Source organism: Manduca sexta, chromosome 5, assembly GCF_014839805.1.
Source record: "Manduca sexta isolate Smith_Timp_Sample1 chromosome 5, JHU_Msex_v1.0, whole genome shotgun sequence".
Taxonomy (NCBI): Eukaryota; Metazoa; Arthropoda; class Insecta; order Lepidoptera; family Sphingidae; genus Manduca; species Manduca sexta.
This window is the reverse complement of record NC_051119.1, coordinates 8,049,231-8,061,808: the sequence shown is the minus strand read 5'-3', so window position 1 is coordinate 8,061,808 and position 12,578 is coordinate 8,049,231. Positions and strand designations below refer to the sequence as shown.

The 12,578-nt window shown below is 37.0% G+C and overlaps 2 protein-coding genes across 2 annotated transcripts; one reads left to right on the top strand and one right to left on the bottom strand.

The window, feature by feature from the left end:
- The first annotated feature begins 243 nt into the window (after positions 1–243).
- LOC115455918 (DNA polymerase epsilon subunit 2) lies at positions 244–1,954 on the top strand. Its single transcript, XM_030184718.2, is given in 3 exon segments — positions 244–1,053; positions 1,055–1,529; positions 1,531–1,954. Coding segments are annotated over 3 exon segments (1,566 nt in total). The 5' UTR covers positions 244–349; the 3' UTR covers positions 1,918–1,954.
- A 573-nt stretch (positions 1,955–2,527) lies between these two features.
- LOC115455916 (putative ferric-chelate reductase 1 homolog) lies at positions 2,528–11,921 on the bottom strand. Its single transcript, XM_030184717.2, has 12 exons — positions 11,820–11,921; positions 11,156–11,338; positions 9,447–9,613; positions 8,382–8,535; positions 7,442–7,916; positions 7,129–7,300; positions 6,847–6,904; positions 5,776–5,926; positions 5,414–5,506; positions 4,927–5,039; positions 4,561–4,680; positions 2,528–4,301 (listed from the first exon to the last, which is right to left on the bottom strand). Exons 1-12 carry the CDS (start codon positions 11,910–11,912, stop codon positions 4,173–4,175), a joined length of 1,908 nt encoding a protein of 635 aa, XP_030040577.1. The 5' UTR covers positions 11,913–11,921; the 3' UTR covers positions 2,528–4,172.
- Between the last annotated feature and the right edge of the window lie 657 nt (positions 11,922–12,578).

The window sequence follows — 12,578 nt, the reverse complement described above, 5'->3', positions numbered from 1 at the left end:
ATAATATTACTATTTCAATAGATATCAAACACATATGATACATCGCGGATTATAGGAAAATGTCCCGAAAAATTAAAAGCTAAATATATTTGGGATTTGTATTTCCATCTTCAGTGCATGTTGAGTCGATTTCTAAAATTAAGGAAATATAGTTAAGTCGAACTAGTAAAACCTAATTAGGTTGCATAATAACTATACCACAGTCATATTTAAAAAAAAAGGGTGTATCTGTCAGTGTCATAGGCTCAGTTGTCAAATGTCAATTACACCAACTTGTAGTTTGCGCGGGAGCAGCTTATAAATATTATGATCAGTGAATTATTAAAATAAGTCGTTATTCGTTACCAAAATGCAACAACTACGCCTTGATATCAACAATGCATTCAAAATCAGTGGATTTATGTTACGCAAAGAAGCAAACATGTATGTGGCCGAGCAATTAACTTTTTTACCACCAGATGATCGACAAGAAATGTTGGACCAAGTGATTGCTTACTTACTAAAACAGAGGATATCGCACCCAGTCATAGAGAAAGAACTAATAGAATTAGCATATAAGGAGTGTTCTACGTCTGGATTGGAGCAAACAGAAACTGTATTAAATGTTATCGACGCGTTTAGTGTTCCCAAACTGTGTTACGATAACGATAAAAAACGATATTACATCGACACGGTCACGAACAAGAGTTTGTTTCCAGATCAAAAATGGAAGGCAAAATTTTTGTTAGACAGATACACAATGGTCTGGCAAAGAACTGTTAGGAACAAGTTGTTTGCTAAAACAGCATTGCCATCTTGTGACAGTGATCAGTGTTTTAATTTGCAGAAAATAGAAGTGCTTTTAAGTTCATCAAGTAGGCTTAATGAAGTTGTTGTTTTGGGATTATTAAGTCAGTTGGTTGAAGGAAAATATTTCTTGGAAGACCCTACAGGAAGCATAGAGATTGACTTGACTCGAACAAAATATCATTCAGGTTTATTCACGGAATTTAGTTACGTTCTAGCTGAAGGATATTATGAAGACAAAATATTTCATGTTAAAGGCCTAGTCTTACCCTCCAGAGAGTAGAGCGACATCCCTTACTTACTTCGGCAATATGAACACATTTGGTGGAAGTTCTAAAACTTTACTTAAAAATTCTAAAGCGCTATTGCAGGTGGAACAAGAACACAAAGATGATATGATAATATTTCTTGCAGATGTCTGGCTTGATAAAGAAAAGATTTTGAATAAATTAAAAACATTATTTGCAGGTTACAATGATTACCCACCTGTAGCTATAGTTCTGATGGGAGATTTCCTATCTCGTCCGTATGGCCAAGAGCATTGCTTACAACTCAAAAGGGCATTGAATACTTTGGCTGACATTATCAACCAATTTAGTAGGCTTAAAGAGACCTGTAAATTCATCTTTGTACCGGGAAGATCTGATCCGTGTTCAGGAAATATACTGCCAAGACAGGCACTACCAAACTCTGTCACGCAAGAAATAAGGGACAAATTACAAGACATTGTGATCTTTACCACAAAACCCATGTCGTATACAGTACTGCACACAGGAGTTGGTTGTTACTAGACAAGATTTGATGATGAAGATGTGCCGTAACACAATCCACTTTCCAGAATCAGGGGATGTACCGGATCATTTAGTTAAAACTTTGTTCAGTCAATGCACACTGTGTCCGCTTCCACTAGGAGTGCAGCCTGTATTGTGGAAGCATACGGATGCTCTAAGCTTGTACCCAATGCCGGACATGGTTGTGATAGCTGATCACTTTCAGCCATACTCACGAGTGTATCAGAACTGCCGTATAATCAATCCTGGTTCGTTTCCAAGAACTGAATTCTCATTCAAAGTATATGTGCCCGCCACTCGGACTGTTGAAGATTCACAAATACCTAAAGAAGACAGTTGATATACATTAAAAGTTAATAATCTTCATATATATTTAATGACTTGTTTTATTTAATCTATTATGATTCTCTAACACTGCGAAATATGAAAGGGTTTGAAAACTTATATTTCGTACCAAGGGCGAAAATAATTACCCTCACTCAGTGCTGTTTAAAATAAATGCAAGAGTAACTCTGGTGTCTCAATTTTTTTTTTAATGGAATGAAAATAAACCTATTTGGCAATAATTACAAACTATATTACGCATAATCTGAACTGGCTCAGCAAGAATAAGCAATATAACGATATTTTTTCAACTTATTGAGCTAGACTTACAATAAGTAAATAGATGGGTAATTACAAGGTTGTATTTATTGCAAGTAAATTTTAGTTAAAATTATTGTGATTACTTAATAATACATATTTAAAAGCAACAGTGGATTGCTTATATTTAAAACTAGTACTGAATTTGTAAGTAGTAATATAGCTTCAATATCTTTCCACTAATATATATATATTATGAAGGTACCTGTGTTACTGTTATTATTTTTTTATTAAATATTTAGCTTTAAGGCTTTCATACTATACTTACAGAAACACTTAGTAGTATCCATTATAATAAAAGACATGAACATTAAAGATTCATTTTATTTTAATTCATAAATAATAGCATAAAATTAAAATATAATTTTACAACATTAACATCATGCTATGAAGTATCACATTCCAGTTTACGTACTTATAATGTAACGCCGTGCATTGGCTTTCCAAAATATACAGCATTTTCAATGCTAATGTACTAATATTTAATACTTTGATTTATAAATGGAACAACTGTCAATATTGGAAGATTATTTTAATGCAACCCAATGTTATATTTAAGTTGCAGGATCAATTACCTTTTATAATATTATTGATCATGGAATTGTTACCAATCAGTAATCACTCAGCATGCGAATCGCTGGTAACACAAATTATTACAAGGTGAGAAAATACTTTTCTGACTCTCTCTTTCTGAACCTCTTTAGTTTTAGAGTAGGGCATACCTATCAGGCTGGCCTTATATTGATTGTAATAAAGATGAAAAATGCATAACAAAAAAAAATTAGGCACCTCTTTTAAGAATAGAGCGCACTGATTATGTCTCAGAATGACCTTTTGAAAAGAGTTCGCTCATTTCCAGGTCCGAATTTAGGTGAATGTAATTTCTTAATATGTAATGTGATATTATTTCTTACATTATAATTTCTTAAGTGTTTTACAGTGTACGCACCATAATTATGATTACTATACAAATTTTAACATCATTTAATACTTAAGTACTTTGATGTATAAAAATTAACTTACATTTACTATTGTAGATAAATAGAAAAGTTTGCATAATAAATTATTATAAAAAAACAATTATTAGTATGAGTACCTAAAGCACAACATTTTACGAGATTTTAATTATTGAATTACAACCATAGATAATGAGTGATAAAATGATAATAGCACAGACAAGTATACCTAATATGAAATATGGTAGGGTTTTTTTATCTCCGAGCCACACCACTTTACGATTCTACTTGTGAATTTTAAAAACTACGATTTCTTATTATTAGTCGAACTTACAAAATATATTTTTCTTTGTGTTTCATCTGTTTTGGTTTAGTCTAATCATTTTCGTTTAGTTATCAATCGATTGCACCATGATCTACGTATGGTCTAACAAAGACCTTGCACTAGTCATAGTTAAGTGATTTATAATAAATTGTTAATATTTCGTGTACTGTATAACCACGCCTATTACACAAATCAGCGGAATTAGGCTTATGTACATAAAAGATACGTTTCTTCTAATTTTAAATTCAGTTGTCATTTGTTTTATAAATTCGACTCGTGTAAATTGCAACGTCTATACCTAAGTTGTCAAAGCTAGACTGCGTGGGAGAGAACCTTTGCCCTTCTTTTTATGAAAAACAAATGTATTAAAAGAATAAGTAGATGAAACCTCATTCTCGCGGATTAATTAATAAATGTCGTAAAAGTTTGAGTGAACGAATGTAATGTAATGTTACAGAATTGTATGTGAAATGTAAAGCCAAAGTTTCCGAATTTTTATAAACAATGTTTTTTTGTAAAGAACATGATTAAAACTGCATCACTGTTTCCTGCGAGAATTTCACATACAGAACACACACAAAAGTAATAAGTAAGTAGTAATCATTTTTGCAGTCATCAATAGTACTGAATCAGTATTGGTGATTTTAGTACTTAAAGTCTGGAATATCGTCGTTACGCTCCGAGTATGGATGTGTAGGATTCCCCGAGGGGCGCGCGCGCAACAATGTAGATCATGGCGACGATGATCAGCAACACTATCGGAGCGTACACGCCGAGCATCAGTTTCTTGAAACCGGAGAACTGTAACATTAAAAACACCATTACTAAATAATTTCAAATTAATTGCGAGGTACCAAGGAAGTCGAGACATAACCACGTGGGAGACTTTTTTTTAATATTTGGGGCACGGTTACTCGTAGAAAGTGACAAACTACACCTTTGCTTTACTTCATAAAACAGTAGTAACTTTTTAATGGTTGAAGGAATGAACATATTATACGAATATGAGTTATATTGAATGAATAAATGAAAATAAAGAACGAATGAATGGTGATATTACCTGATGCGGCGGGCGTGTAGCGAGCGCGCCGCCCGTAGGCGCGGAGCTGGGCGCGAGGTGCTTCATGGCGAGCGCGCCGCTCACTCCCACCGAGCCGCGCTCACCCACGCACCACGTCGCCTGCACACAACACAACTATATTAACAAGGCTTCATTGTTACCTTCATAATATTGTTTTGTCCTTCCTTCATTGTTTTGTCTGGTATATAATAATATATAATAATGTCAAACAACACAACTGCAGCCACACTCCTGGCTAGGTTTCGGTTCACAAATGAGTGACCGCAGCTGTGCCACAAATGCTATAGCGTGGTTGACAAGTGACAACTAGTGGTTATTGATAATGTATCTGCTTGGATTACTTACGGAGAGCACGAGATGCATGACAACGTGGAAAGCGACGAAAGCGGCTAGGATGTACACGCTCCAGCTCGGTAGCTCCGCTTTCTGCAGGTACACGGCCAGGAATATCGACACGACTGCAATAGATAGTTCGTATTACATGCGTGGCGAAACACAGAGCTCGGACAAAATGGAGGACAGGAGCGATGAGTATTTATTTTTTATTATTACATTTCTAAAAAAAACGTGTGAGGTTTAGAACCATTTAGAAACGAAAGTTCATTACGTATGGAGTTAAAAAAAGATGTGAATAGTTTTTTTCTTGAATTTCCATATATGTATAGTACCTCATTAAAATCAATTAAGTAGTAAGAAAATGTAATCTGATGTTCTTTATTTAGCATATTATAAGAAAATACTGTGACTGGCAATAAATGTTAAACAAACCGTATACTACCGGTATAATCTTACGTGACGTTACATATGTTCGGTCAGTGTTGGATGTACTTACTTCCTAATATATGCGCGGCGTTGCCTACAAACCAATGCGCCCAGTTGAATATCGACCGGTTTTTGGTGCCCGGGTGCGGCCTGAAGTACGCTCCTGGAATGGTATACGGAAATAATTAATACATAAATGTTGCAGCATAACAATATAAAGGACCTGTTTCACAATCTTTGGGTAAATGCTACTTGACGCATAACTATAAGCCTACCAAATACAAAAGTTACATTGTAATCTATGCTCCCATGTAAATTGTAATAAAATAAGCACTACCTACATTAGCTGTATAATATGATAAAACTTACTTAAATTTTCTGAAAGAGGACCTTAATATTAGTTATATTGTCGTAATAGTAAAGTATGCGTACCAATAGGCTGTATGAAGCAGAGTATGACGGTGACGATGCCTGTGATGGCGTGCGGGTTGTCGCCGCCGGTCCAGCCGCGCACCTCCGCCAGGATCAGGATGAATCCCACCATCGTCAGCGACCACGTCCCCACCATCAGGATGCGGTGGTACTGGAGTACAACAAATCGCACTCTTAATAAAATAATGACCTATTTCAAAATTGTTAATTTGTGGCAGTTGTCGGAAAACTAATTTTTGTTTGCTACTTTCTTTTTGAAGTTGCTATTAAATTGAGCTTATTAAAGATAGGTAAAAAATGAAACCTGTAGCATGAAAAAAAAGGAAAAAACTAAAAGGCCGCAAACAGTAATTGGTTGTTTGACAGTTCCCACAAATGGGCGACTTTGGGAAGGGTCAATTCGTATGGAATATGTCTGATCAATATTGGGAGGTGATACAATTATCATTTCGAATTACAATATTGTGGGTAGTTATAGTATTAGGTCAGAGGTACATCCATTTTTATCGAGCTGTTGGCTTGATTTTACTTTGTGTGACATTTTAGAAGTGTTCTATCGATAATATAAAAATGAATCGCTGAATGTGTTGCTAAGCGCAAAACTCAAGAGCAGCTGAATCGATTTCGCGAATTCTTTCTTTATAATATTCCTTGAAGTACGAGGATGGTTTTTAGAAAGGAGAGAAAAATTAAAAAAAATAACCTAAAATAGTCTAAAAACAACACTTTTCTATATTCCCATACAAAAGATTTGTAATAATACTTAAGAGTCAATTTGAACTTTAATCCTATACCATAAAGTTTAAGTGTTAGTGGAGGGGTTCCGGGAAGGCAAAACAATTGAGTGATTTAGATGGAACGATGGTGTTTTATAATTTTTATTTTTTATCAACTTTCTTTTTTTTTATCTTACTAACTGACCCGGAGCCGGAATAGCAGAGTAAGTATTAAAAAAAAATATAGTATCGACTGTTAGGCGGTACGAAGTTCACCGGGTCAGCTAGTTTTTATTAAAACGAATTAATACGACAAATAACGGAAAAATCTACTGTGTTTCTATGATATACTCACAGCGAACCAAATGTCCTTCCCGCCGAGCTGTTTGCCTGCCCACGTCTGTTTGAAGTATCTGGAAAGAAAACAGGTTAACCATCAAATAGAACTATTGTTTACGGTTGATTTAAGTTTTGAAAAGCCTGTAGCTACTTCTTTCAATTAATTAGCGCATAGTATATTAAAATTTTACAGCAGACTCCTGAAAATCATCGTATTCCTTTTTACTTAATTAGTTTTTACGATATTTATTTCTCCTGTTTATTTCTTATTTTTTATTCTGGAGTGTTAATACACTACCTAGCCAGCAGTATCCCGAGCGAGGCGGTGCCGAGCCAGGCGAGCAGCATGAAGCTCCCGTGCAGCTTCAGCAGGATCTTGGAGGCGGGGGCGGCCGCGCCCACCGTCGACAGCGCCAGCGGCGCGCCCGTCGCCTCGTACGCGATCGAGTGGAACCCGACGCGGTTGGCGTCTGGGAACGCACTTGATCAGTTACTGTTGCTTGCTAAATTGATTAGCAATTTAGTTAAAGCAATTGCCAGTTTGATTGTGTTGAAATATATTTCCGTCATTATATGTCGCGTAACTACAGCAAAAAGTGAAGTATACAAACCTTTCATACTATCGCCGGAGACCACCATCAGATTGTATTTGTTCGAGGCAAGATCGAAGGTCACGCCCTTCACAGTGGACACGACGTCCCTCTTAAACTTGCAGTACAATTTCCCGTCTATGACCGAAGACTCTAGCAACTGCACGATTTCTTGCGGAGAGTCCGACCTCTGCACGTAGGGCTCTACCTTCGGGTAAGTCCAGGAGGTGTACAGGCTGACTCTCCCGTTGTCGTTCCTGACGCATTCCATTGCGCTGTCGTCTCCCATCTTATCGTCGAGGCTCAAAGCGGCTGCTACGTATTTAGGGTTGCCAGTTCCTTGTATTTCGAAGGTGTAGATGTCTCCGGAGACGAAGATAGCGACGACGGCTTTGCAGTCGGCCTTCTCGATGCAGTTTTGCGGCACGCCGAAGCATAACTTTGTGTCGGCGCAGCCCTGGTACACCACGTCTATAGGCTCAGGAGCGGCTTTTGGCTGTAACAAAATGTATGTCTAACATAAGGCAGTAAAAATAAAAATATAGTTTTATGTCTTTATTGGTTACCTTTGTAATCTTAGAGGGATCATTATAATTTGGTGTTTTATGCAAGTAGCAACTACCATTATCTCCCCAAATAAAACAAATGCTTCGAAGAAATTAATTAAATAATAAAACTGAAAACTATAAAATACAGTAGGTAATTGAAACTTCTTTGTGAATTTATCGTTCGCTTTAACGGTGAAGGAAAACATCGTGAGGAAACCTGCACATCTAAGAAGTTCTCTATAGGAATTTCGAAGGTGAGTGAAGTCTATCAATCCGTACTAGGCCAGCGTGGTGGACTAAGGTCTAATCCCTCTCAGTAGTAGAGGAGGCTCGTGCCTCAGCAGTGGGCAAGTATATAATACAGGGCTGATATTATTATATTATTATTATAATTGAACTCATAGGCCTCATACCTTAGACTCCATGATGATGGGCGGCGGCTGGGTGTTGGGTCCCCTGGTGATGGGCGGCAGGCTGGTGCTCACCGCCGTGTCGAGCGTCACCACCTCCACCAGCGGCGACTCTACGTTCTTCCAGAACGTCGCGTAACTTTGAGCTACCGTCGCCCTAGGTAGGTAAATATTATTCGTATATTTTTTGCAGAAACGTAACTTGAGCTAATTTGAAGTTTGGACATACTGTCCTTTTCATAACATGTACCTATAGTATTGAACGTCGAATGTCTGCGCAATGTCTAGAATTAGTATTAATATCAAGTAATTTTTTTGTATCAATTTTTTTAATATATTTACCTCAAAGTGGCAAGTGGAGTGGGGTCCAAGAGAATGCCGACAGACGCAATTATGCCGGCCTGTTGGAATCGGATATATACAGGCTTATCCCGGAATACAACACTTACGTGGGCCACTATGGCGGGTTTCAACACCTTGTGCACGGTGGTCGCTATCCCGACGGATGAAAAATATATAAATATATCCTACCACCAGCAGTAGTAATTAAGCTCGATGACGATGAATGTGTCACATCGTGAAGCATTTACATTAATCATGCACTTGTATTCCGCGGAACAATAAACACAGTATGTTTCGATTATCTTGCGAAATCATTCCTCCATATAATGGCTATACGTTTGGCGTATATATTATATGTCGCCGCAGCACTGGTGAACCTCCGGAGCGATAGTGGCGCCATCTATCATTGCATCGAGGAAGTATTAGAAAAGGAGGGAGGTCGACTGCTGTCAATATAAGGACCGGCGCCGAGAGCTCAGTCTTGTACCAGCCTTGTAGCAGTCTTGTAGTAGTCTTCAGCAGTCTTGTTTCACGCTCGAACCGAGCACATTGTGTATTCCTTTAGTGTTACTATGCAGTAAATTGTTAGTGAAGTAAAGAAGTGTTTCAATAATTGAATAACTGTCTGGAAAATAAATATAAACCGGTGATACTTTACCGGTCATGTAAAAAAATAACCAAGTAAAGAGTTTTCACTCCGACATATACTATAGAATAAAAAGTTACCTAAACTCGATCCCTCCGAGGAAGTCAGAAGGCGCTTGCCACTGGAAGGTCATGGCGGGTTTCTCCTCGGGCGAGGAGTGCGTCACCGTGTCGTTCGTCCCGCTGCACGTTATCACGTGGGTCGTGGGTGGCACTTTCACGAACTTGCCCACTATGGCGTCGGGATCCTGAAATTAAACATAATTATCATATTAAACATCTCTTCCTGTTTTTAACCGACTTCAAAAAAAAGGAGGAGGTTATCAATGCGACGTGATTTTTTTTTTTTTTTTTGTATGTGTGTTACCTCAGAACTCGCTCATTTATGAATCGATTTGGAAAATTCTTTTTTTATCCGAAAGAATTTCTCTCCAGATTGGTCCCATAAAATTTTTTTCAAGATCGCTTCGGTAGTTTGGTTTTAAAATTAAAAACTAGAATAATTATGTCGTCCAAGAAAACGAAATCGCGAATTTAGCTTTCCTGTGACGTATTTAGTTATGTTTTTGCATTGAGTTTGGTTGACTGTACTTCTCACATACTTATACATATAGCATAACATCTTTTCCCCGTGTCAGGGGGTAGGCAGAGGCGTAACATTTCATCGCGATAGTCGTACTGTGTGTGAAACATATCAGTTGTGTTTTTGGGTTGGGTTTAATTGACTCTACTTCTTACATACATACATATATGTATATAGCATCACACCTTTTCCCCTTTTTAGGGGTAGGCAGAGATGTAACACCACAGCGCAATAGTCATAGTATGATCGAAATATATCAGTTGTGTTTTTGGGTTAGGTTTGCTTGAATCTACTTCTTACATACATATATATAGCATCACACGTTACACCACGGCGCGATAGTTGTACTGTGAGCCAAATATATCAGTTGTGTTTTTGCGTTAGGTTTGCTTGAATCTACTTCTTACATATATATATATGTGTAAGAAGTAGATCCAATATATACTTAGTGTATCCAATATATACTTGTTATGTGAAATTATTTTTTGGTTTTGAGTGGTTTTTGAAGGCGGTTTAATTTTTTGTTAAAATTATTTTTATCTCATTGTAAATATCTAAATCTATATCAAACTTATACTTTTTAAATGTATAGTCTATTGCTTCGATTGAAATTCTTTAATTATCAGAAAGTAATACGTTTGATTCGACTCTTATGCGAACGGAGCCGCGGAAGCACCGTTTACGTTTATATTTGTTCAGTGGTTACCTATAATAACAAATGCCCACTATAATATCATACCAGTTGTTGTTGCCAGTTCAGCAATATAGATATATCCGATAAAAAAATCCACGATGTTCCTATTTTTTTGGGATATAAAGTAGTCTATCTCCCTTTTCACTGACCAAGCTACATCTCATCAAAATTGGTGCAGTAGTTTAGACGTGAAAGTTAACAGAGAAAATTTCTTTCGGATTTATCGCACTCTTAATAAAATAATGACCAATTTCAAAATTGCCAATTTGTGGGAATCATCAAACAACCAATTTCTGTTTGTGACCTTTTAGTTTTTTCCCTTCTTTTTTCATGCTATAGGTTTTATTTATTACCTATCTTTAATAAGCTAAATTTTATAGCAACTTAAAAAAAAGGTAGCAAACAAAAATTTGTTTTCCGACGACTGCCACAAATTATCAATTTTGAAATAGGTCATTATTTTATTATTTGGCGGCATTATTAAGAGTGCGTTATGAATAAGAATAATCATACCTGTATTTCCCTAGCTTGCAGTATGAACCCTCCGATGGGCACGGGTGCGCCCGCGGGGCTGCCGATGGTCACATTGAGCACGTCGCCTTGCCGAACCTGCGCTCCTGAAGTGAGGATCATGTACGGAGGCACCGATGTTTGCACTTCAACGCCGCTGTGTCGTGGCATCTGGTCTGCGCAAGCCTGCGGAATGATTAATAATGAGTGGAACTCTAAGCATTTTGGTCACGTGATTAAGTAGCCACTGACGAAAAAGTACGTCCATGTCTATGGAAATTTTAGCAGCATGCCGAGGCGCTAATTGGCATTCATAATAGTAATCAATATATCGGGTTACTTAATATCATCACAGTGATATTTCGAAGGCAAGAGCGGTGACCCACGTCGCATCTGACTTAAGCCAGCTCTGAATGAGTATTGACTGCAGAGTATAATATGAACAGTAATAAAGCGTATTGCTTTTTACATAGCGGCAAACGATGAACTATTTTTTATAAACCAATCAATAAAAAGAAACATACATTCGTTCCGAATGATGACGATGACCCAAAATTGAATGAACTATGCACTTCGTTTCGATTACTAGTTAACATTGTTTTCAACAGATGGCATTACATGATTCATTGGATGTTACAGAAATGAATTTCAACAAACAGGAACTTACCCCGGGCGGCGCTCCGGAGCCGTGTTGTGTCGTCTCTCGTACTACGAATAGTATTGTTAACACAATACCAAAGTATCTTTTCCGCGGCAGCATGATTGTTATTCTGTAAAATTAAAAGAATACGTTTATTGTGTGAACGGGATATAGAATATTAGGCCACTTCGCTTAACATAAGGTGCAGTCAAGCTACTTTGCCGAGCCACAATTAAAAATCAAGATATATTCTGCTTATTTAAGATGTTGCGCAGACGCTGTCAATTCGTTGACAAGACACACCACCAACAGCGAAATTGACAATCGCTTTAGCAACTTCAGCCATTACGTACTTAGCAACAAGTTGTTAGCGTGTGCACAGCGTTAGTTCACAGTTTCACCCAGTATCTTGTGAGTGAAATATTTTACTTGCCAAACATGACTTATGGGTTGTCTGAAATCGTCTAACGCATTGCAACGATTTTTTTTAGGATAGTATTTACAATATTTGACAAAGTTATTCAAAATTCATACGCGTAAAATAATGCTGATTTCCATAGCATAAGGTAAATTAAATTGCAATAACAACATAATACATAACAAGGCAAAACAAAGAAACATAAGATATAATATTCTCAGGAACATAATGAACGTTTACGAAAACAAAAACGTTCACATAATGACTAAAAACATGATGACAAATAATAATATAAAAAAAAATAAAGCATGTGTTTTTATTAAATAATATCAGCCCCGTATTATTATTCTGCTTGCTGTCGAGCACGG

Bases quoted from the DNA above. Each gene is read 5' to 3' on its own strand.
- LOC115455916 (XM_030184717.2), bottom strand. From the start codon at position 11,912: ATGCTGCCGCGGAAAAGATACTTTGGTATTGTGTTAACAATACTATTC. The intron at 11,339-11,819 runs GTAAGTTCCTGT...ATCATTCCGCAG, and splicing joins GCTCCGGAGCGCCGCCCGGG to GCTTGCGCAGACCAGATGCC. The intron at 7,301-7,441 runs GTTTGTATACTT...GTGCGTTCCCAG, and splicing joins CTCCGGCGATAGTATGAAAG to ACGCCAACCGCGTCGGGTTC.